The 25,678-nt window shown below is 45.1% G+C and overlaps 1 protein-coding gene across 5 annotated transcripts in view; it reads left to right on the forward strand.

The window, feature by feature from the left end:
* MCC (MCC regulator of WNT signaling pathway) overlaps window positions 1-25,678 on the forward strand; it is a 500,790-nt gene that overhangs the window by 309,764 nt on the left and 165,348 nt on the right. Inside the window, exon 1 of one of the 5 annotated variants that reach the window (XM_043470600.1) lies at window positions 2,164-2,198. The exons of 3 other annotated variants lie outside the window; for them this stretch is intronic. In XM_043470600.1, the coding sequence (XP_043326535.1) occupies window positions 2,196-2,198 (3 nt within the window). In that variant the 5' untranslated portion in view covers window positions 2,164-2,195. Of the gene's footprint in view, window positions 1-2,163; window positions 2,199-2,254; window positions 5,196-25,678 lie in introns of those variants that run through there. One more of the 5 variants, XM_043470595.1, reaches the window with a different exon arrangement.

Here is a 25,678-nt window from a genome sequence, read left to right on the forward strand (position 1 = left end):
CGTTGCAACTAGAGGAAAAAAAACAAAACTCAAGCAGCAACAAAGATCCAGCACAGCCCAAAGTAAATAAATTATATAACAACAACAAAGTGTGTGTGTGTGTGTGTATGTCAGATAAGGACGTTGTATGCATTTTCTAAACTATTCCCACTCTCTGACGTTTAGCAGAGCACAAAACTCATATTAAACACTGAGTGAATGCATAAGAGGGATAATTGGGAATATTTAAAAAGAGAAAATATGGGCAAATTATGGGAAGGTCTGTTTAGATGCCTTCTAATTCCTGATGAATTACTTGTCTGGGGCAAAAAAAGTCATGTTATACTGTGCAGGTCTTAAAGTTTCACTCTTGTTTGCCACGGCCTTGTCACCACAGTTTCTGTCCTGTTCTCTCCCTTTGTTAATGCTAGAATGTGTGCTGCAAGAGCCTAATGAATGCAATAGGGTAGGTCAAATTGTGGGGACTCCTTAAAAAGAAAACATGACACTCAACCATAGTCCATTAAGTCAGGTGGAGACTGTATCTTTCAGATGTTATCACTGCTGACATAAAGGGCTATAAGCACAAACGCAGTTTTTATAAGTAAAAATGAAAGAACACTCTGGAAAAGCCATTTATAAATTTAATAAAAGCACTATCCACTCCTCCCCACCCCCACTTGTTTTTTGGGGGGAGGGGGCCAAACTTGGTATTTCTTTTTTATGAAAGGTAGCCAAGATAAATGTGGGACCTGAGCGAAGTGTGATGACTCGGGCAGTAGATGATTCCCTCTAAGAATGGCTGCCGAAGGAGAGTGTCCATGGGTCAGCTGACACCAGGAACTACCGTCTGATGTTTGAAAGCAGCTCCTTTCCTGTTACAAGTGCAGTGGTGTCCTTGAATGGAAAAAACATAACTTGCTTTTTCCTTGACAACTTAATATAAGACTCCTTCCCAGAAGAAATTTCTGTACCAGGTCTTTACAGTAAAATTATTGCAGACATAAAGGTAGTCATGTCTCAAATAGAGCGTACCCATTCTGTCATTGTTCCCATTTCCTTTGTAGTCTTTGTGGGCTCTGTTTGGAGAATCCCCGTGGAATTGCCGTAGGCACAAGCTGATGTTTTATGCTTTGCTTAGGCAGAGCATGACTGATTGGGCACTGTTGATATATGGCAATTGGGAGCAATAACATTTGGGGAATGAAAATAATTTTTGAAGCCTTACTTTCTCTACCTCTGAAGCATTTTAATAAGTCTGTTCCTTATGACTTAAGGTAAACATGTCAAGCAATCCGTAAAATCTGAATGAGTTCTGTATGTGCAGAGTAATGAATTGCTCAGAACGTCAATCTTAGAGTGTAAAAGCCTGTCAGGATCCCTAGACTCAAGATACAGAATAGAATCTTGCCCTCTCAAATATACAGCTTCTATAAAGACCTTGGTTATAAGAGATGATATTTGGGGACGGCAATTTAAGAAGCAGCCTCTATCAATCCACTTCTTGAAGTATTTTAGGATCTGTCCTTGGATGAAATTAGACCACTCTATGAAATTAGACTGTGATAGGATATTGATGTGTCCTGCATCCCTTCACCTTCGCAGAATACCTTAGGATCTGACCTCGGTGTTAGGTCTCTGAATTTTGTAGTGAGCTGTAATATACAAGTGTTAAGAAATCTATGTGTGGATTTTTGTGGCCATGTTCTTGGTGACATTACCTTTGGGTAATGTCTCAGGAGCCTCTTATAATTCTTGAGATGAGAGATATCTCTTGACAGAACTGAACCTTTGCAGAAATTGGATGTATTTTTACTTTTTACATGGTATTCGTGTTAGTTAAAGTTTCAGTGACTTCCTCTATGTCTCAGTTTGCAGAAAACTTAAGAGGATAGTGTTACCTTCTTATAGCACTGCATTTGTACTGTCTCTTATGCTTGGAAGGTTTGCTCTTTTTCAGTTTTGTTTCACCTGACATTTCAAGTGAAAACGAAAATCTTATCCTATTTGAAAGAATCCAGTTAAAGAAAGTTGTAATCATTTTTTTCTTAACACAGGGCAGCAGCCTGAGACAGGCAAGAGATGCCCCAGAGGTCAGCTATATTAATATCTCTCTCTCTCTCTCTCTCTCTCTCTCTCTATATATATATATATATATATATATCTCAATACATATATCAATAGCTGCGGGGTGTTCCTGAAGGATGGTATAAAGGATGGTAGGTTTCCTTCCATGTAAGATTAAGAAACTATAGAAAGAAATTAGTCTTGTTCGTCATAGGGTAAAGGACAGGTGGGTACCAACTTCCTTCTCATGAAGTTTGCCACGCAAAGGATTGATTCAGACTAATTATCCAGCTTATGAATGATCATATCTGATGACTTTTTTTCTTGTATCTTTAGTAGCAGAACTATTTTCTTTTGTCAAAGTAAAGCTCACCGGCTCGTCCTCTGTTTCACCTACATTTGGTCCTTTGACTACCAGAAACAGGGGAGTTGAAGGGTTTGAAGGGAGAGGAAGTTGAAATCACAGTACCACGTGGAAACGGTGGGGTGGTGAGCTGTGCCACCTTTGGTGAGTCAGCAGATACTGCCTGTGAGCAAGCATTTGGCCCCATACATTCTCTCTTCTAAACAGAAGTCAAACATCACAAGTCTCTAATCTCTCGGCTCCACCCCTGCTATTGATAAAGTAGGGCCCTCATTCAGCTCACCCCTCTCTGTAGCCTTTGGGGGAATGACTTTTTATATTGTTAACAAAAGGTCATTTTGTTGAGATTCTGTTTGTAGATGTATTTTCCTTAAGCTATTTATTACCACTGGCAAGGGTCAGAATGGACCACAGGTTTGCCCCATTTCACCAGTGAAACGACACTGAAAAGTGTTGTGAGTATAGCTCTCGTAAATGAACTCATATTTAAGCATTCTAGGAAAACCCCTTATTCACGGGAGTCCTGCTGGGAATTATTTTGTAAAGTGCTGGGCTCACAGTAGGCACTGGATGACTACATGGATGAATAGATGAAAAGAAGGATCTTTTTATATGAACAGCCCTTTTATTAAAGCCGTTCTCTAAGATTCAGTTCCTCCAAAAACACTGTCTCCCAAAGCCTGGGGGTCACACGACTGCTCCATAATGATCTTCCTGTCTCACCTTTATTGCATTGTGTTCATGCTCACCAGGGCTTCCCTGGTGGCTCAGACGGTAAAGCATCTGCCTGCAATGTGGGAGATCTGGGTTCGACCCCTGGGTCAGGAGGATTCCCCTGGAGAAGGAAATGGCAACCCACTCCAGCACTCTTGCCTGGAAAATTCCATGGATAGAGGAGCCTGGTAGGCTACAGTCCACAGGATCGCAAAGAGTTGGACACAACTTCACAACTTCACAATGCTCATTAAAACGGACCATGCTTAGGGAGTGCTTACCATGAACCATGACCTGTACCAGACACCTTTCACGTATTATCTCATTTAATTCTCGAGGCCGTCCTGTGAGCCAAGGAGAGTGCAGTTTACAGATGCTTGCCCATGGCTTGCCGTGCTCGGGTAACTAGTAAACAGTGCAGTCTAGTCTCAAGCATGAGTCTGTCTGATTCCAAAGCTTCTAACTCCTGAACTCATGTCTTTGTAATGTGTGTGTGTCTCCCCACTACATGCCAGCTCCCTGAAAATTCGAGTCCTGTTTTTTTGTTTGTTTGTTGTACCACGCAGCTTGTAGGATCTCAGTACCTTGACCAGGGATTGAACCTGAATGAAAAGCCCAGAATCCTAACCATTAGGCCACCAGGGAACTCCCACTGACTTCTTTTTTATACAGCTTCTCCTGCTGGTTTCAACCCCCATGCCTGCTGCATAATGTTAACTGGAATGAATGGAGAAGGAAGACCTGGTGCTCCATCGTAGTGCTGGCAGCAGGTGAATCACTGAACCTCCCAGAGCATCACATATAGTGCGAAGTAATCCTTGCCCTGCCTTTATTATAGAGCTCTTGTGCGGATCACATGCGAAAGAGGTGATGGAAACCATAAGGAGCTGTGTGAATGTTAAGAAGGATTCATAAACCAATTACCTGATGTACCCATTTTGTACATTCAAAATAGTTCAAGGCCAGGGTTCCTCAGAGCACCTGAGATGTTTATGTTTTTGGAGAAAATCTGACCTAAGGCAAAATAGGGAACATGGATTTTTATCAAGCCAGGAGGAGAAAATGCTCCAAGATAAATTTAAAGGCTTATGGTTTTCATATACATGCTGACAGATGGGCAAAAAAATAGGAATTCCAGTTAGATGCAAAAAAAAAAAAAGAAAGGCACTCCAAGCTAGTGGAATGCACGCTGGGTGCGGAGTTCAGGGCCCGGTGTGTGTAGCAAGGCTTGGGTGCTGCCTTTCTTGGGGAAGTGCCTGCAGCCTGCTGCCAGGCCTCCCATCTCCCTGACTGTAAACGAGATGTTCGGCCCACGTGTCTCCAGTGGCCTGCCGCCCTAAGCCTGCATGTTTGGAGCAGTCCTGAGGTGCAGAGTTGTCAGTGTTCCTTCCAGATGCCAGCACAGGGGTGACTGCCAGTTTGGGGCCAGTCCTGGGCGGGAGAGGGCTGGCAGACCCTCCTAAGCTGAAGCTGCAAAGGAGCCAGGCTGTGCTGTGCCTTCGGGTGTCCTGTGGAAGCTGGACTCCAGAGCTGGTGTGTGTGCCTCAACTCCTCAGTCACGCCTTTAGTGCCAGTTGCAGTCAGTCTTACTGGAGAATGTTCCGTTTCCCGCATCGTTTTTTGTTTGTTTGTTTGTTTTTACCATTTCACCTCTAATCTGTTGTTTTCAAACTATTAGATTAGATTTCCCTTGTTTAAAGCAAATAAGATATTTTCCTACTGTACAATAGAAGAACATTCTCTACGACTTTCTTTCAACCTTGGAACTATTTATGCTTTCTATACCTTGTCTTTGGGTAGAAAGCCGTTTGAGACTGATGAGAATGTGTCTTCTGATAACATCCTGCGTTTTGTAATGTTTGTTTTCGAGTGCATTGTTTGAGCGTCTTATTGACACTGGCAGGTAAACAGGGCAGAAGTGAATATCCACCTTTTCAGAAATGACCCTGAGAGGGGAAGGAGAGCCCACAGGGGCATGGCAGCGTGGGCTCAGGTTTTTTTCGCCATCAAGTTTAGTCCACCTTCTCAACAGAACAAGGCCATGCGCATCTCCGAGGCCGTGCAGCACCAGGTCAGTCCCGGTGAGGACGCGAGTGGGGCTGGAGGGGGTGGTGATAGCACTTACGCCAGCCGCACAGACCGAGCCGCAGCCATCCGTCTCCTGCCCGTGGGCCCCGGGCGGTCAGATCGCTAACCCGCCGCCTCTGCTCCTAGGCCTGCCCTGTTTGCCTTTGCTGTTGTTCAGTCGCTCACTCGTGTCTGACTCTTTGTGACCCCATGGACTGCAGCATGCCAGGCTTCCCTGTCCTTCACCCTCTCCCAGAGTTTGCGCAAACTCATGAGCATTGAGTTGATGACGACATCTGGGTGGATTTTCATTTCCACACCATCTGTGAAAGCTTCAGGCAGAGCCTTCATCTCATCAACAGAAAATACATCTTGTTTCTGGAACTCATCGGAGAACATGCTAGTCAGGCTGGATCAGGAGACAGGGGAGAGAGGGAAGACGAAGACCACCGTTTGGACTGCCTGCTTCCATAACCCAGAGCGGGAAGCAGCCCTCAGTGATGAAATTCTCTGCTGCTTTGTCTGTAAACCATAAACCAGCCCTAGGCTCCCTGCTTCAGCCCTGTCATGGGTTTAGGGGAGAGTTACAGAGAGTTCCCTTTTTAATTCTTCCCCGGAGACTCAGTGCTAAAGAATCCACCTGCAATGCAAGAGATGCAGGAGATGTAGGTTTGATCCCTGGGTCAGGAAGATCCCCTAGAGAAGGGAATGGCAATCCACTCTAGTATTTTTGCCTGGAGAAACCCATGGACAGAGGAGCCTGGTGGGGTACAGTGCATGGGGTCACAAAGAGTCAGACACTACTGAAGTGATTGAGCACAGACAGTTCCCCTTTTAATTCTAAGTATTTGCCTAGTTATTCTGTGTTGTCTATTTGCAGTTATTAATTATTGTGTATAAAACTAAGACTTCGAATTTTTTAAATGGGTGCAATTTAATTTTCCAAATTAATCCGCCTTGAATTCGAGGTCTAATGTCTGACAAATAGTAAAAGCTATCAGGATCAGAAAGTACTTGGAATTACCATTCTCCCTGGTAATAATTAGAATTCTGGGACAGAAAGGAAAAAACAACTTGGGAAGGAATCTCCCCCTTCCCTTACTGAGTTCCTCCTGCGTCCTTGACGTCCATGCCTTCCCCTAGTGTTTTTCCACTTGGAGGCTCCTCCTCAGGGTAGCCCACGGCTGCTCTCTTCTCTGTGATACAATTCCCAGCTCCCCCAATCTGCCCACCTGGTTTGAACAGAGACTTGAATAAGCTTCAAGTATTTTAATATGAAAAGTACATTTTCAGTTGGTGCATTTTTTTTTCATTTTAATACATTTCTAAGGAAACGAGGTTGAATTTTTCAGTAGCTATGGTTGCAGTTTTAGAACTAAAAACCTTTCTTTTCAAATCACTATGTAGAGCTTTTCTGAGAAGAGAGCTGTGTGTGCAGAGAGCATCCTCTCTTGAGATGGCTTCATAAATTTAGTGCTGGAAAAATCCTCTGTGATGATTTTATATATGGCCTAGCATTCTTATTCTTGCACACAATGCTGATGAAACTGTTCCTGCAAACCCTCAAGACCGTCTCTCCAGGCCCGTATGTCAGGTTCTTGGGGAACACCCAGTTATCTCCTTGACAGTTTGTAGGCTCTGTACCCATTCCTTTTATTTATCAAGTCTGCTTAGAAAGGCTGTAGAGAGAGACCAGGAATAGGGATAAAAATTGCTGGAAAAGATGGAAAGGGGAGGGAATTGGTCCATTCTGTTTGGTTCCTTGACACCTTCAAGTTTTGCTTCATTGAATTCTGTTCAGAATCAGTTTAGACTGTTTTGGTTAAGAATCAGTCATAGTTGTTTCAGCATTCTTTAGAAACCTACCGCATTTAGTCCAAATTCATCTGAGAATCAAAACCACGTTGTCTTGCCTTGCCTCCGTGTGTGTCAGGGTGGGGGGGAATCTGATAGCAGAACCTATGCATCTGGTATTTGTGAACTCGTCTTAACCTGTCTTTAATGCACAGCCTTTATTTGTCATCTTTTGACTTGGTGGCAGTGGTGATGCATATAGGAATGATAACTCTGCCATGGTGGGTGTGTTTCAGAGAACCCAAAAGTGGTTTTTATCACTGCATCTGTGTAAAATCCTCAGCGCCTGGTCGACGGATTGAATATTGGACACCTAACCAAATTGCTTTGTTAAAGCTGCTCGGTTTGGATGTGAAATCATCACACCGAGGGATCGGCCTCTGTCAACTCTTCTGTAACTAGTACTCGCCAGGGGAGCATCTCTGGCCCCGCGGGGAAGGTCAGCAGAGTGTTTGTGAGACAGAGTAATCTGGCCTGGGTCAGGCTGAAAGCTCTTATTGATATGGGATTAGTCTCAGTGGAGACAGCGTGCTGTCACATGGGCATCACTGCGACCCAGAGGACTGAGAGGGGAGGCCTGGGCGGGGAGGGGACGCCGCTGAGTCACTGAGTTCATTCAAAGGCTACTGCAGGGTGGCCGACCGGCCAACAGACCACCTCTGACTGTGTGGCGCCACCCCCACACCTCTGGGTGATCGAGACTCCACTCCATGCTGGGCACGGAGGACGGCAGCACTTGACAAGGTAGGGATCGCGAAGCTGCTCTGGCAGAAGGCAACTGAGCACGCTCCCGGCGGTGGAGGAGAGAGGCCCCGTGGAAACACGGGCTCCAGCCTTTGGTCCTGCGTGTTGGCTTTTCATACCGATGGGAAGGGAGCTTGTCAGCCAGAGAGCGCCTCACCTGGTGGCTCAGAAGTTCTGGAAGGAAAAAAGGAAAGCGTCTGTGTCCTACTTGTGGCCACCAGTCAAATACGGTCAACTCTTCTCTTGTTTCGGCATCATTTCAAGTCATGTTTAAACTCGGCAGTGAGCAAACATCGCTGATGTGGGTGGACAACAGGCTTGAGAATTGAAGTCTCTGTCCTTTCTTAGGTGCCACACAGTCCATCTGAGCTTTTGCGTTACTAGGAAAAGTACAGAAATGGATGCAGGGGAGGAAAGTAGAAGGTATTTGGGGTGGGGACAATTGGGGCAGAAGTCATAAAGTCCAGTAACTGTCTCACCTCGCTAAGAAAAGGGAGTAGTTGTATGGTCTTTGCCTTAGACACCCAGTCCTCCTTGTGTGTGCGTGAGTGTGCGCTGCGTGCTGGGTGGAGACAGTGTGTGTTCTTCTGTGCCCACCACACACACACGGGAGACACAGCTCAATGACAGTTAATATGTGAACCTGTCAAAAACAGAACTACAGAGATGGTCTATAGATGAATTGTGTGTGCATGTATGTTGTCAGAAAAGATTGGTAATTGGTAGCAGATAAAGGGGAAAACCTTTCAAAGTAAACTCTTAACTGACGGAGCTCCTCCAGTGTAGGTTATTCATACAGGAGAAGTGATTTTGGCAAATCTAGACTAAAAAGTGACTGCTTGAACTAGAGGAGTTTTTAATTTTTTTTTTAAGGAACTAGTAAGTAGTCACTTCCCCTTGATGTTCTCTGTGCACCCAGGCAGAACGTAGGGGTTGCTTTATATTTTAACTTCTTCCCCCATCCCTCCCCTTTTGCCCCCTTTTGTCAAACCGAACGCTGAATTGTGTGAGTCTCAATTTGTTCAGAGGTCTAAGGCAAGGAGGGCAGACAGCGGATGTCTGGTGGCTCCAGGAAGCAGGCGGATCAGTGATGGCAGGCAGAGGTTGTGTAGAGTCCTGGAAGAAGGGAAGCCTGTTTGGTGCAAGAAGTGTTTGCCATGTGATTGGTTGTGTTGGCAGCCAGTAAAGCCTGGCGGGAGAGAGGAAGGATGAGGAGAGTGGGATGGGGAGGGACATCTGGCTGGCGGGAGGGGAGTGGAGCCTGGTGGATAGCTGTCAGGTGGAAGGCCGGTCAGGAACCACTTCATTCCTGCTCCCCTGTCTCAGTGCAAGTGTGAAAACCTGCTTGATTTAACCTGTCCCTCTGGCAGAATGACTTTCCCCTTTAAAAAGAAAGGAATGTGTGTCTTGGGCATTAATGAACTGTTGCTAAACTAACCTTCCTAAATAATTAAATTCCTGACTTTGAAGTAAAAGAGAACCTAAAAGTGAAGAGTTGGAATATGACCCAGAATGTGGTTTATTTCTTTCAAATTTTAAGAAAAGTTCAAAAAATGAGAATGTCAAGAGAGTCAACACTGAAATACGAGAAGTTTGTTTAGCAACACTGATTACAGGGGAGAAAAATAAAAGCTGGTTGGTTCTTGGGTTTTGTAAGTTACCAGCAAGGAGCCATGGGTGAGGGTTTTGTCTAACCTGGGGCCTGAGATTTATAGAGGGGTGGGAAGGCTAGATTATGGTGGGCAGGTCGTTTCTAGCCCCAGAAACAAGCATGTGAAAATGAAAGTCGCTCTGTTGTGTCCAATTCTTTGTGATCCTATGGTCTGTAGCCCGCCACGCTCTTCTGTCCATGGATTTTTCCAGGCAAGAATACTGGAGTGGGTAACCATTCCCTTCTCCAGGTGATCTTCCCGACCCAGGGATCCAGCCCGAGTCTCCTGCAGGTGGATTCTGAGCCACCAGGGAAGCCCAGATACAAGCATACATGGTGGCAAGTCAATTTTAGGGGAGTAGATTGGAAGTTTTTTACCCATTTGTAATGGTTCAGCGTAAGAATCTGAATGTTTACTATTAAATAAGATGGCGTGTTCCCAATAACCTGCATAGTACCCAGTGTAGAATGTTAGCTCTTTCCTGCACAGTCAAGTTAACTTGTGTTCAAGAAATGCAAATACATTTAAAGATTTAGCCCAATAGATGTCTTTCCTCCTCTTGTGTGTGGTAGGTCCTTACCAGCTAAGGAGTTTTCTGACTTTTTTCCTGGTCTCACTTTGATAGCTGTGTGGGTGCCGTCTATCTTCAAACCCACTGATTGCTCTAATTTGGAAATTTTTCCTTTTTTTCAGCTATTGACCTTTTTGCTTCTGAGGTTAGGTAGATTTTTTTTTTAAATTGATTAAATTGTGTCCAGTATTTCTATGTATTTGAAATGAGTATGAGATTTCTTGTGTCAGTTCAGTCTGCTAAACAGACTAGCCTAATTAAATGGAATATTATGGGGGAATGTTTCTTCCAGCTGAACCAGTGAGTCTTGCAGGGAACCCGGCCGCTGCCTTCCTTTGTATCGTCGTCGCTCTCGTGGGAAGGAGGTCTGTGCATGCAGACAGCCAGTGATGTGGTCTTATGGCCACACGGGGTTCCACTCTACAGCTGTCGTCTGGGCCACATGTGGTTCCACTCTAAGACTGTTATCCCGACACATGACTGTTCTCTTCTACCCTCCTCTGGATGGCTTCTGTTGGATAAGACACACCTTCCTCTTGCTCTGTCACTTCCACCAAGGCCATATTTGTATAAGATCATCTTTTCTTCAGAAGTTTAGGTCCACAGTCTATGCATTTATGATGATATTCCAATTCCCTTTAATTTTTCCCTATTTGATTTGAAATCCCTTCTGTGCTAACCTAGCATATTTATGGCCCTCCACTGTAGCTGGGTTTTAAGTTTTACTTAAGCTTCTTTCTCCATGTCCCAAATTTCACATTAAAACTTGTTCACCATGTCAGTTTCTTGTCGGCAGAAAATCTTTTCACCCGTGCTCAAGAGAATCCTTTCTCTTGTTAGAAGTCGTCATTCTAGTGTCTTATACGTGTACCTAAGAAAATAACAATAATAAATACAATTCCTGTTTTTCATCAGCATGTATGTTGCTTGTCCACCTTTATCTTGAAAAATCAATGACCTTCACCTGAAAGAAACCAGGAAAATATCTCCCTCGGGTTCTAGGACTGTCCTCAGGAAGTCCAGGATGTGTTCATGCAGTCCCTGGTTCCTGTGTGAGTTAGCAGGTGGGAGAGGAGAGGGTGGGCTCAGCCTTGGCGAACTGTCACATCCTTCTTTGTCCTGTTGATCATTTTCTTCAGGAAGTCTGCAGCCCTTGGGGAGTGATGAGCTCATCCATGCGGGGCCCCACATGTTTCCCACCCTCCCCAGCTCCTGGAGCATCTTGGGACTCGGTTTTGCTGCCCAGGACATCAGGTCCTTGCTGCAGAGCTGTCGCTTCCCTTCCCGCCCTTCTCACCCTAGACTGAGCCCTTCTTGGGTAAGGAACCTTTCCCAGAATCTGAAAACTCGATGCTTCCTTCCAGAGAAGATAGACACGCCCTCAAGTTTGTGTCCGCTCTCGGGATTCCGCAGGTCCTCATCGAGGCGTACGAATCCAGGCTGATGACCCCTGGCATAAATCACACACAGGTCGCTTTGAAACCTGGCAGTTTCTCTTACTGCAGTCTGTACTATGGGTGGTCTGTCTGTATCTTGTGTGATTGCACTTATTGTTTACTTTTGGAACCCAGGTGCCCAGAATTGGATTAGTCGCAGTCTTCGGTTCATATCATGCTCATCTCTGGTCCATGCAGGACTCTTCTGTCACTCCCGGTTCTCTGCAATTTGCGGCCTTGGGTTGGAGGCCCAGCCTCACAACTTTTTATGGCCTTGAATGGGTTACTTAGCACCCTCCCTCTTCTTTCCTCAGTTGTAAAATGGGGAAAGGAGTACAGCCTCATAAAGTTACTCGAGAGGATTACATGAAAGAGTGTGCTTTATTTATCTCTGAAACCAATGAAATGAAATACTGAATGTGTAGTATCCTGTAAGGAGTAGGTCCTCAATATCTGACACCATCACTGATTGTCATTTTGGCTTGCTGTGGTCTGGGAAAATAGCAGGAGGTGAAGTTAAAGAATTTTAGCCCTGTCCCTTGCAATCTTAGGCATGAGACTTCCTTCATACAAGGGTGTATATTGAGAACTTCTGTTAATAAGAAAGAAGCCTATCTCAGAGAAGCCTGAGCCAATGACAACCCTTCTCACTTCAAAAGGTTGAAAGTCCTATGTCTACACTATCAGCATGTGCTACCACTTGCTCATATGACCACAGGTCTGTCGCATGTCCAGAGCTAGGGTTCAGACTCTGAGGGCAGAGACTGTCTTTGATTCTCACTGTTACATGCAGGACAGCACCCATCATGAAGAGTTGCAGAGAACATCAGTGGAGGTTCCTAGATCACAGGCCCCAGACTCACAGCTGGAACCCACAGAGATGCTTATATATACCTACACAGTATTTTTGAAAAATTAGCAAGTGGCCCTTTGCACAGCAAAGTCACAGCAAAATCTTTCACTTAAAAAAATCAGATATTTGGATTTTTTTTCCCTTGCAGAATTATCTAGCATCTTGGAGCCCACCTTCCCGCCCTGTAACAAAAGCGGGGTTGAGAGGCAGATACCTGATGGTAACGGGGCCTGCCCTCTCCAACTTAACCCAGTCCCCGCTGCCCCCTAATGTCTGCCCAGCACTGTCCCCTCACAGCTCGCCTGTCTCATCTCCGGGAGTTCACACAGGGCGCTGTATGTTAAACATAGACTTCACTGGAGTTGGGGACCCAAGCCCATTATGGTATGAGAGCCCCAATCCAGCGAGGAGCTGTTCACCCAGGTGGTGCGTCTGCTGTGACCTGGCACTGGGTGCTGGAATGGGCCCTGTGACCAGCTCACGTGTGCGGGCACAGGGATGGCTGTGGCGAGCGACCACACGTGCCAAATGAGTTTGGTGCAAATAAAGGACCTAAAGAAGGAGCATCTGCTTCTGCCTGAGCTGCTCACGGGGGTCTCCTGAATGAGACGGGGCTCTTTAAGAATGATAGGATTTCAGTATCTGGGGGAGAAAACATCCTTCTCCCTGGGGGGAGTGACATATGCAGTAAAAGGCAGCTGTGACGTGACCTGTCTGACCCATATGTGGTAGGGGGTGGGGAGACAGACAGAGCCATTAAGACCAGACAGTGGCATTTGGCACCAGGCTGTGGGGAGCTGCCAGAGACTCTGAGAATACTGAAATCAAAAGAGTGAGAAATGAAAATGTTTTCAACTGTCAGCAAACACCACAAAGGCAGAAATGGCTGTGGACACGTTTGCTCCGGTGGCCCTTGCGCCCTTCATCCTGCTTTTCCATGGGGCTGTCTCTTCGAGGCTGCTCGGGTGGCATCGGGAAGGTCCCCTTTCCTCCTGAGGTCTACAGCTGTCAGGCTAGCAGAGGCCCAGTACTCTCAGGCCCAGAGCCCACAGACAGGTGATAAATTTCACATACAATTTGAAGTGCATTAAAGGGGTGTGGTGGCACTTAGAAAGGCATTTAACTCGCCTGTCGGATCCAGAGATAGAAACCGTGTCTTGGCCACTCATAATTATTTCAGACGGAATCGGACAGTTTGTGTCTGGCTTCAACCAGACTGTGCGTCTAATTATCTAAGTGAGACTCGCTGGGGTCTGCTGGTTGTCATTTGCTGCTTGCCAGCAAGCGGCGGCAGAGACGCTGCCTTCCTGGTGTTTGGTGCCGAGGTCTGGGTCATGGTGAGAAACACTGCTGTCCCCTTGTGAGCACATTCTACTGAGAATACTGATGCTGTTCTAGTTCAGTCTCTCAATTGTGTCCGACTCTTTGCGACCCTGTGGACTGCAACACGCCAGGCTTCGCTGTCCTTCACCATCTCCCGGAGCTTGCTCAACTGCATGTCCATCGAGTCTGTGATGCCATCCAACTATCTCGTCCTCTGTCGCCCCCTTCTCCTCCCGCCCTCAGTCTTACCCAGTGTCAGGGCCTTCTGCTGCTGCTGCTATGTCGCTTCAGTCGTGTCCGACTCTGTGTGACCCCATAGACAGCAGCCCACCAGGCTCCCCTTTTCTGGGATTCTCCAGGCAGGAACACTGGAGTGGGTTGCCATTTCCTTCTCCAATGCGTGAAAGTGAAAAGTGAAGGTGAAGTCGCTCAGTCGTTTCCGTTAGCGACCCCATGGTCTACAGCCTACCAGGCTCCTCCATCCATGGGATTTTCCAGGCAAGAGTACCAGAGTGGGGTGCCATTGCCTTCTCCCCTGCTGCTGCTACTGCTGGGTAATTACCCCTCCTCACCTTTCCAAAGTCGGCCTCTGTCCTCACACCAGAGGTGACTGACATGCCGTCTCAGAGCTGGCTTCCTTAGCTTCTCCCTTCAGTAAGCGCTCTGACCTGTCTAGTCTGCACTATGCCTTCAGAAAACCTGTGGCATAATCACCATCAGAAATGGGTACGGATGCTTCTTAGCTGGGATGACCTGGTGTCATTCCCGGTTAAAACATCCTACTCCCTGCCATGGAACGGCCAGCCTGGCTGGGATGTGACCCCAGAGAGCAGAGATGTGAGCATCGCCGGTGGAACTCAGGGAGGCTTAGTTCCGTGTCATTTCTGTGAGTATTTCAGGTCTGGTGTATTTCATTTGCTTTCTGCAGTGCATGTAGATACATTTTCACAATGAGTCCTCAAAAAATGACTGGCTATAGAGGGGTTCAGGATTGCAGAAGCCTTGAATAGAGTGGAGTGGTCATCACACAGCAGCTAAGAGTGGCATCAGGGGGCCTTTCAGGCAACCTCGTGGCATTTTCTACGGGGCAGGGCTGCACTCCTTCCCTTTCACTCTCCAGAAGTTTCTCGATCCTGTTTTATGTGCCCTAAGGACCCTTTAAAGCTCTGGAGAAGTGAGTGACATTAAGTGACTGTCGTGCTTGCATGCTGGATTCCTGGGCTTCTTTATGACAGATTTGAGGGGAATCACTCACTTATCAAATAGAACCATTTTCCTTTTTCCCCACTCATAAAGCGAGAAATGTGATGTCACTTAATGGACTTGAGTTTAAAGAATGTATCCTCTGGACATGAGTTAATTTTACCTGAGTGTTAGTATGTGGTTTTATGCAACAGTTAGCAGGTGAACCATGGTACCTCCAGAAATGAGGTGGAAGAGGCAAAGGACTGATCTCCAGGTGTGCAGAACTGGAAAAAAAAAAAAAGGAATAGCCCACAAAACAGGCTTTAGAAAAGTAACACCTGTTGCCTAGGTAGTGCTTTGGTTAATCATTGTTTAGAACAGGTGAAAGGAGGAGTTCCGAGGTGTGTAGCATTCACTGAAGGAAATCCCAGCTGGACTAGAGACATAAGTGTGCACATTGGCCCCATAAATAAATGGAAACACACGTGTGTGTGAGTGCAGAGCATCAGCTCTGGGAGAGTGCACCGCTAGCTATGAGGTGGTTTCCTGTGCACAACAGAATTTAATCAGTTCAGTCCAGTCTCTCAGTTGTGTCCGACTCTTTGCGACCCCATGGACTGCAGCACACCAGACTTCCCTGTACATCATCAACTCCCAGAGCTTCCTCAAACTCAGGTGCATCGAGTCGGTGATGCCATTCAACCATCTCATCCTTTGTCTTTTCCCTTCTCCCGCCTTCAGTCTTTCCCAACATCAGGATCTTTTCCAAAGAGTCAGTTCTTCACATCAGGTGGCCAAAGGGTTGGAGTTTCAGCTTCAGCATCAGTCCTTTCAATGAATATTCAGGACTGATTTCCTTTAGGATGGACTGGTTGGATCTCCTTGTAGTCCAAGGGGCTCTCATGAGTCTTCTCCAACACCACAGTTCAAAAGCATCAATTCTTTGGCTCTCAGTTTTCTTTATGGTCCAACATCCATACATGACTACTGGAAAAACTATAGATTTGACTAGACAGACCTTTGTTGGTAAAGTAATGTCTCTGCTTTTTAATATGCTGTCTAGGTTGGTCATGGCTTTTCCTCCAAGGAGCAAGCATCTTTTAATTTCATGGCTGCAGTCACCATCTGCAGTGATTTTGGAGCCCCCCAAAATAAAGGCTTTTACTGTTTCCATTGTTTCACCACCTATTTTCCTTGAAGTAATGGGACCAGATGCCATGATCTTCATTTTCTGAACGTTGAGTTTTAAGCCAGCTTTTTCACTCTCCTCTTTCACTTTCATCAAGAGGCTCTTTAGTTCTGCACTTTCTGCCATAAGTGTGGTGTCATCCACATATCTGGTGTTGTTGATATTCCTCCCAGCAGTCTTGATTCCAGCTTGTGCTTCATCCAGCCCAGCGTTTCTCATGATGTACTCTGCATATAAGTTAAATAAACACGGTGGCAATATACAGCCTTGATATACTTCTTTCCCTATTTGGAAACAGTCTGTTGTTCTATGTCCAGTTCTAACTGTTGCTTCCAGACCTGCACATGGATTTCTCAGGAGGCAGGTCAGGTGGTCTGGTATTCCCATCTCTTTCAGAGTTTTCCACAGTTTGTTGTGATTCACACAGTCAAAGGCTTTGGCGTAGTCAATAAAGCAGAAATAGATGTTTCTCTGGAACTCTCTTGCTTTTTCTGTGATCCAACGGATGTTGCTTATTTGATCTCTGGTTCCTCTGCCTTTTCTAAATCTAGCTTGAACATCCGAAAGTTCACAGTTCACATATTGTTGAAGCCCGGGTTGCAGAATTTTGAGCCTTTCTTTGCTAGTGTGTGATATGAGTGCAGTTGTGTGGTACTTTGAGCATTTTTCGGCATTGCCTTTCTTTCTTTGGGATTGGAATGAAAACTGACCTTTTCCAGTCCTGTGGCCACTGCTGAATTTTCCAAATTTGCTGGCATACTGAGTGTAGCACTTTCACAGCATCATCTTTTAGGATGTGAAATAGCTCAACTGGAATTCCATCACCTCCACTAGCTTTGTTCGTAGTGATGCTTCCTAAGGCCCACTTGACTTCCCATTCCAGGATGTCTGGCTCTAGGTGAGTAGATCACACCGTCGTGGTTATCTGGGTCGTGAAGATATTTTTTGTATAGTTCTTCTGTGTGTTTTTGCTACCTCTTCTTAACATCTTCTGCTTCTGTTAGGTCCATACTATTTCTGTCCTCTCTTGAGCCCATCTTTGCATGAAATGTTCCCTTGGTATCTCTGATTTTCTTGAAGAGATCTCTAGTCTTTCTCATTCTATTGTTTTCCTGTTTCTTTGCATTGATCACTGAGGAAGGCTTTCTTATCTCTTCTTGCTATTCTTTGGAACTCTGCATTCAAACTGGTATATCTTTCCTTTTCTCCTTTGCCTTTAGCTTCTTTTCTTTTCACAGCTATTTGTAAGGCCTCCTCAGAAAACCATTTTGCCTTTTTGCATTTCTTTTTTTGGGGATGGTCTTGATCACTACCTCCTGTACGATGTCATGACTATCCATCCATAGTTCATCAGGCACTCTGTCTATCAGATCTAAGCCCTTGAATCTATTTCTCACCTCCACTGTGTAATAATAAGGGATTGATTTAGGTCATACCTGAATGATTTAGTGGTTTTCCCTACTTTCTTCAATTTAAGTCTGAATTTTGCAATAAGGAGCCTGTCCATCAACAGAAAATTAGATTAAAGATTTACCAAGCATGGTCCCGCCCATCAGTACAAGACCCAGTTTCCCACTCAGTCTCTCCCATCAAGAAGCTTCCAGAAACCTCTTATCCTTATCCATCAGAGGGCAGACAGAATGAAAACCACAGTCACAGAAAATGAATCAAACTGATCACATGGATCACAGCCTTGTGTAACTCAATGAAACTATGAGCCATGCCATGTGGGGCCACCCAAGACCGTCCGGACGGGTCATGGTGGAGAGTTCTGACGAAACATAGTCCCCTGGAGAGGGAATGGCAAACCACTTCAGTATTCTTGCCTTGAGAACCCCATGAGCAGTATGAAAAGACAAAAAGATAGGACAGTGAAAGATGAACTCTCCTGGTTGGTAGGTGCCCAATATGCTATTGGAGATCAGTGGAGAAATAACTCCAGAAAGAATGAAGAGATGGAGCCAAAGCAAAAAAAACACCACCCAGTTGTGGATGTGACTGGTGATGGAAGCAAGGTTCAATGCTGTAAAGAGCAATATTGCATATGAAACTGGAATGTTAGGTCCATGAATCAAGGCAAATTGGAAGTGGTCAAACAGGAGATGGCAAGAGTGAATGTTGACATTCTAGGAATCAGAGAACTAAAATGGACTGGAAGGGGTGAATTTAACTCAGATGGCGATTATATCTACTACTGTGGGCAAGAATTCCTTAGAAGAAATGGAGTAGCCCTCATAATCAGCAAAAGAGTCCAAAATGCAGCACTTAGATGCAATCTCAAAAACGACAGAATGATCTCTGTTTGTTTACAAGGCAAGCCATTCAGTATCACAGTAATCCAAGTCCTTGCCCTGACCAGTAAAGCTGAAGAAGCTGAAGTTGAACGGTTTTGTGAAGACCTACAAGACCTTCTAGAACTAACACCCAAAAAAGATGTCCTTTTCATTATAGGGGACTGGAATGCAAAAGTAGGAAGTCAAGAGTAACAGGCAAATTTGGCCTTGGAATAACAGGCAAATTTGGAGTAACAGGCAAATTAGGCCTTGGAGTACAGAATGAAGCATGGCAAAGGCTAGTAGAGTTTTGCCAAGAGAATGCACTGGTCATAGCCAACACCCTCTTCCAACAACACAAGAGAAGACTCTACACATGGACATCACCAGATGGCCAACACCGAAATCAGATTGATTATATTCTTTGCAGCCAAATGTGGAGAAGCTCTATACAGTCAGCAAAAAGAAGACCGGGAGCTGAGTGTGGCTCAGATCATGAACTTCTTATTGCCAAATTCAGACTTAAATTGAAGAAAGTAGGGGAAACTGTTAGACCATTCAGGTACGACCTAAATAAAATCCCTTACGATTATACAGAATTTAATCTGACTTTATGTATTTCTGTATTTTTTGAAACTGTAACAGTGAGTCAAAATACAGGTCTGTCCACCTGACCACATGCACGAACCTGAGTGGATATGGGAGGGATTCCTAGGCTTAAAATGAAGTGGCCAAAATGACAAAAGAATAGGTCGATAGGATTTGACAACAAACATGTTACTTTTATGGAAAGAATTTAGGCAAACTGGAGAAAAATAATTCCACTGTATTCATGTTACCATCTTCAAATGGCTTAGTCTCGTAAGAGCATCTGGTTGGTCAAATAATGCACCTTCCTCCCAAAGATGTCCACGTCCTAATCCCCAGGCTTTATTAATATGTTACCTTACATGATAAAAGGGACTTTGCCTGTGTGATTAAGTTACTTTTGAGATGGAAATGTTATCCTGGATTACCAAGTGGCTCCAGTGTAATCAAAAGGGTCTTTATAAGAGGAAGGCAGAAAGAGATGTGAGGACGGAAACAGAGGGTCAGAGTCTGAGAGAGATTTGAAGAGCAAGGCTGTGGCTTGAAGGTGGAAGCAGCGGCCTTCGGCAAGGGAGTGCCAGAAGCCATCAGAGGCTGGACGAGGAGCGGAAATGAATTCTTCCCCAGAGCCTTCGGGGGTCTTCATTTTGGCCTAATTGAAACCGTTTTAGCCTCTGACCTGCAGAGCTCTAAGATAATAAACGTGTGTTGTTTCAAGTCATTAAGTTTGTGGTAGTTTGTTTCAGCAGGAATAGGAAAGGAACACAGAGCGCAGATGAATGAGAAACTTTCCTAGTGATGCCGTCTCCTGTCACTTAGCAAGTCTTCCGTGTCGGGACTGAATTGTGTGCTTTGCCGGTATCATCTCTTGTAACCCTCACTGATCTATGGGGAAAGTGCTGTAACCCTCGTTTTTGCAAATAAGTAAATTATAAGGTTTAAATTGTTAAATTGTATATCACACCATTACTGTCAGAACTAGGATTCTATCTGCCCCTGTGATTCCAAAACCCATATATATGTATCTTTATGTGTTACTTGTGAGTACATGCAAAGGATGTATGCTAACTTGTAAATAGTGGTTGGGGTTATAAATGATATTACCTGCTTATGTTTTTATTTTAACTTATGTACTTTCTGTAGAGAGTATATAATCTTAGGTTCAGAAGAAGGGGAAAAAGTTCTTAATGAAAGACTGGTACCTTGCTTCTCATGGTTATCGTCATTGACAACAAAGTCTCCCAGAGAATGTTCTTTTCTGAATGAGAAGCCCTCTAGAAAACATTCTCAAAGGTGGTTGTCAAAGTGTGCCTTAATCTAATGGTTGGCCGTATCACAGCATCTCCAGGTATTGTCCTTGGTTATTCTCAGGGGTGAGCACATGTTCAGGGTCGGGTGGATGGATGCTGTGGTGAAGGGGGGTAATGCCAAAAGGAGGTGTTGGAATGTTTGCATTTGATGATTTCTGCCCCTTTAAAGCTATTCACATTTGCCAGAGGGGGCAGCTGTCCTGCCCATGCCTGTTGTGAGCTGGCACGGAGCAGTGGCTTCCACTTCATCCCCCTCTTCCGCTTCAGGGTGCCTTCATTTGGCCCTCAAGACAGTTGCCAGTGCGGTAGTGGGCTTGTTTTTAGGGCATCTATTGTTCTTCTTTGCCTCTCAGCCTGAGGCAGGCCCCCGGGGAAAGAAATCAGTGTGGCAAGTATCTTCATGCCCTTCTTCTCACTCCTCCCTGTCCAGGCTTCCTCTGTAGGGCCTCTGTGCATCTCTGGATGCTCGAACTATTAAGTTATTTCTGTTCCGCTGAACCAGCTCCTAGTGGGTATTCTCGCAGCAGCCTCTGCCTTTCACTTAATCCCCCCTAACTTTTGCTGCTGTTGTGTCTGTGTCTCTAGTTTTCCAGCAGAAGGGAGCATGATCCCGACTTCACTCTTGAGCACGTTTCCTCCCTCAGTGTGGGGCTTCGCTTTGTTTTCATACAGGGCCGTGTGCTTTCTGTGCTCCAAGCCCCTCCTTCTCCTGTAAGCACATTGTTTAAACTTTGCTAACATTGGAGACTTCTAAGTTCTTAGAAGAGCCCTTCCCCACTTAGATCCACATGATAATGGAGACCACATGTCCTGTCAAAGCCTTTGTGACGTGGAGCACCCTTGCAAAAAAGAGCAAAACACTACTAACTAGTTCTCTCACATCTGGTCACCTGACCTGTAAGCTTAGCAACTAGCCAACTTTCTAACAGTTTGAGCAAGAGTGTCACAGCAGCTGCCCAGGCAGGAACTATGAGGACCTCCTGGGTGCTTTAAGTCCTGGTTGGATGCTAATGGAAGAGCCCCGTGGAGGCAGGGCTGCAGGTGGCTTGGCTGGGTCCGCGCGGTCGTGGGCCCTGGACTGGCCGCTCAGGCCGGGGCCGGGAGGCGTGTGTGGCTGTAGTAGCCCGTTGCTAGGAAGGAAGCCTGGGACTCCTCCTTCAGGGACATCACGCAGCTGGGTCGGTGGTGGTTACAGGCTGCCTCTTTGTGGGTGACTGTTTCATTAAGATTGTGGCTCATGAAAAGTGAGTGAGCAGCCTTTTAAATTAAGTGTAGTAGTAGCCACCCGTGTACTTGAACATAAAGGACATCGCTTTCCAAGCTTAGACAGTGACTTCACCAAGCTCTGGTTGGACCTCTTGGTTGCTTAGTGGATTTTGTTCACTCTGATTTATTCTCCGACTGTTGGGCAGCACAATTGCAGAGGGATATGAGAGGCAGTGCACCGTACTGATGGGCAGACTGGGCCTTGGAGTCCCTGAGTCCTGGCTCTACTTTAGCAAGTCAGAGTGACCCTGGAGATCCATCCAGTTAACTTCTCCGTTTCACCATCTGTAAAATGGATTTACACCCAAAGGGCAGGCTTTTACATTGACTGCTTTTTGATGGGAAAGAGGATGATGATAGAAATTAACATTTATGAACACTTCCTGTGTGCCAGTGGAGAAGGACATGGCAACCCCACTCCAGTGTTCTTGCCTGGAGAATCCAGGGACAGAGGAGCCTGGTGGGGTCTGTGGGGTCTGTGGGGTCTGAGCGTCTGTGGGGTCGCACAGACTCGGACACAACTGAAGTGACTTAGCAGCAGCAGCTGTGTACCAGACATATTGAATTAGGCACTTTAAGCACATTATTTAATCATAATGATGCCTCTGGGAAGATGCTCTTATGCCCACATTTTTATATACACAAAAAGCAAAGTTTGGTGAGGCCAAGGAACTTGACCAGTGTTACATGGACTACAGATTACAGAGCCAAGATTCTGACTCAAAAGTGCAAATTCCTCATCACATTTAAGTGTGAGTGGGAATAGATATTAAAGAAAAATATTCATACCCTTCCATTTATCAACAGTTAAACTCTAGTTGTGTGATTTATGCGAGGATGAGAAGCAGTTGCCACTCTCATATGATGCCGTTGGGTGTGTAAATTGGTGCCACCATTTAGAAAAGTGTGTAGCCAGCTTCCCGGGAAACTGAAGGTGGTCTCTCAGCCCCACCTCTCAGTGCGTCCTGGAGACGCCCCTCCACACGCACGAGGAGACAAGTGGAGGATTCAACAGCACAGCATTGTTTATGGTGCTGAATAAATGAAGCACAGTTGAGACTTTGACCAGTAACTGAATTGTTGGGATCCTCATATGATGGAATACTACACAGCCATTAAAAGGAACGCTTCTTAAAGATTGTAGCTCATGAAAAGAAGCCGTTAAAATGAATACTTTGATAATATGGCTGTATCAGTATAGATAACCTTACAATGGTGAATGAGGGAAAAGCAACATATCAGAGGTAATGCAGAAGAGAATACTATAGAATTTAAGAAAGGAACACTTTCTACATGTGTGGAAGTCTAGGTTGTATGGTAACCTGGCAGGGTAGGTTCACAGCAGCTTCAGTGGTGTGATTGTCTTTGATGAAGAGAACGGGGCAAGGATGGGTACAAATGGGAGCTTCAAGTATAGCTGTAACCTGAGATTTCCTTTCAGAATATCTGGAAACAACTACAAGCAAAGGTTGTCATTTATTAAATCGAGGTAGGCAGTACACAGTACCATTCTCTACTGGTCTATGTGTTCTAAATCTTTTCTGATAAAAGCGGCGGAAACTACAGAGATGACCTTTGGGGAGCTCTCCGTTTGGAATTCCTGGCAAAGATCGCCGCGCATTCTTGTGACCTTTTCTCAGTAGCCACACATCTTCATCCTTTGGGAGCAAATTAGATTTTTTTAAAAATAAAAGACAGTTGCATTGAATCTGAGTGAGGTGGGTAATAAATCAGGAGAATGCTGGTTTTTAAGTGGAATTTGGCATGGCAGTCAGAGAGAGACAAGGCGTGGTGGAGAGACAGTAGCATCGTGGAAGACTCTGCCTGTGCGCCCGAGCTGAGCTGGCAGGAGGACAGAGCGCATCCACGTGCGTGTGTGAGTTGGGTCCGCCTTTGCTCGCAGGTCACCCTTGCTGTGGACCTGTCGCATAACCTTGTGAGATGTCTTGTCACAGACCTGCGTGGTTCATCTCTGTTGCGGTCATCTGGTCCTGCAAGCACTGCAAGGAGGTACATGTACAATTAGGCTAACACATCAGTTTCTTTTTCCTGTCCTGTGAAATCAGGAGATGGTCTACGATGGGTCCCACAGCTGGGAGTCTCACACTCCAGGGAACAGTTAAGTCATCATCTGGGATGTCAGCCTCTTCCAGAGAGGATGTCAGCGCCAGGTGGGGCCCCTTGGATGGCACAGACTCTGTTGCTCCATGAGTGCTGGTGGACGCCTTTGGAAGCAGGGGGCTGCCTCGGTTGATGAAGAGTCTGCTCTTCTTTGGGCCCCTGGATACTCTGCACCATGATTGCTCTGCACCGGTCCACTTGGGGCTCAGTGGCCACCGGGCTTCCCCGAGGAGAAGCTGGCTCTGGGCTCTGCATGCAGCAAATCTGTTGTGAAAAGTTCAGTTTTTTCCCACAGAGAAACAAGTGTTTCTCTTCTCACATTTACTTTTCCTTGTTTCATATCCTGTTTTCATTTAGACTCTCTAAAGCTGGCTTTTATCATTCATGGAGCTCAGCGTTTACCAAGTAAAAGGCAGGGATTTGGAGTCCGGTAGACATTTCAATTCTTGCCCCTGCCTGACTAGGTGTGTGGCCTTGGACACATTGTTCAGCCGCTGATACACAGTTATCTCCCACTCACATGAGCCCATCAAGGGCAGTTGTGATGATTAAATGAGGTAAGGAATGTACAGGACCTTCCTTTTGACTTCCAGGTTAAATGTGGGTTGACATCTTCATACCATACCTTCTTAAAAGTGCATTCATCCTTAGTCTTTTTTAAAAACTTAACTGTTTAATTAATTGCTTTGGCTGTGCTGGGTCTTAGTTGCAGAATGTGGGTGTTTTGTTTTTTAAAGTTGCAGTATGCAAACTCTTAGTTGTGGCATGTGGGATCTAGTTCCCTGATCAGGAATCAAACCTGGGCCCCCTGCTTTGGGAGCACAGGCTTAGCCACTGGACCACCAGGCAGGTCCTGCACCCTCAGTCTCGATTTCCGTTTTATCTGTTGCTGTTGTGTTATACATAATACATCTTTATGATTATGAAAACAGAAAGCCTTCAGCCTCTTAATCACACTTACTTACTAAGTAAGCAGCAGCCATACCCCTGTGGTCACTGTGACTGTCCTTTGAAACTAAATTCAGACTGTAAGGCATTCTGTGGCAGAGCACGTGAATGTCTGTTTCTTGTTTACCTGTTTCATGACGGTGCTAGAATAATTCTATTTTACTAGAATAATTCTAGCAAAGAGTCGGTGATGACTGAGCAACTAAGTGCACAGAATAATTAGGATCTTTTTTACCTCATTTTGGTAAATCATGAGATGGATTTGTCAGCTAGGTTTTGTCTTTTCATGAAGCTTGACAGCATCCCATCTTGGCTGCAATGAGTTTATAAAGGAAAATGGAACATCCAGGAACAACCAAAGGCTTGTGTGTGATCCAGACAAGCTGGCTCTGATATAAACTGTATCTGTTATTTCCCTTTCCATCTGAGATCCCTGCCTCCGTAACTCGAAATAATTCATGGCCACTTTCACGTGCCCTTTGCAAAACTCTGGGAGTGAAAGAGGCTCATTTATGGCTTGGTTTGCTTGCTCCTCCTTTCTCATCTCTAGGATGATAATGGGGTCACACACCAGATCTGCTTATACCCCTATTGTTATGTCTTTGTCCCTCAATTGGTTCTGCGTATGCAATATGGCTGTAAGGAACCTGGATTGTCACGTGGGTTCTATATAACCTGATGGGGCTCATGTTTGTGATAACCTCTTTTTTTTTTTAAATATATATTTTATTGTGGTGTAGTTGACTTACCATGTTTCAGGTGCACAGCAAGGTGATTCAGTTATACGTACACACACATATTATTTTCAAAATTAATTTCCATTAAAGGTTACTATAAGTTATTGACTATAGTTCCCTGTGCTATACAACAAACCTTTGTTGCTTGTTGCATATCTGTTTTTTTCTAAGTAGAAACCTAACATTCTGTTCATACTGTCAAACAAGTAGAATCAAAATGCCATAACTTTTTTAGTTAGACAAAAATTCATACGTTTCCTAAAATTTATATACATGTTATTTGTATTTATGTATACAAAAGGTTTTCTACTGTTCTTGATAAAGGTTCAAGAAAGAACATCGAACAAAGAGATGAGAAATTGGAAGACATCAACTAAATGAAACCGGAGCACTGAATATGAAATAGAAAAAGTGAAACAAACTAGATAAACATGAGA

The sequence above is a fragment of the Cervus canadensis genome, chromosome 6 (assembly GCF_019320065.1).
Source record: "Cervus canadensis isolate Bull #8, Minnesota chromosome 6, ASM1932006v1, whole genome shotgun sequence".
NCBI classification, from domain to species: Eukaryota; Metazoa; Chordata; class Mammalia; order Artiodactyla; family Cervidae; genus Cervus; species Cervus canadensis.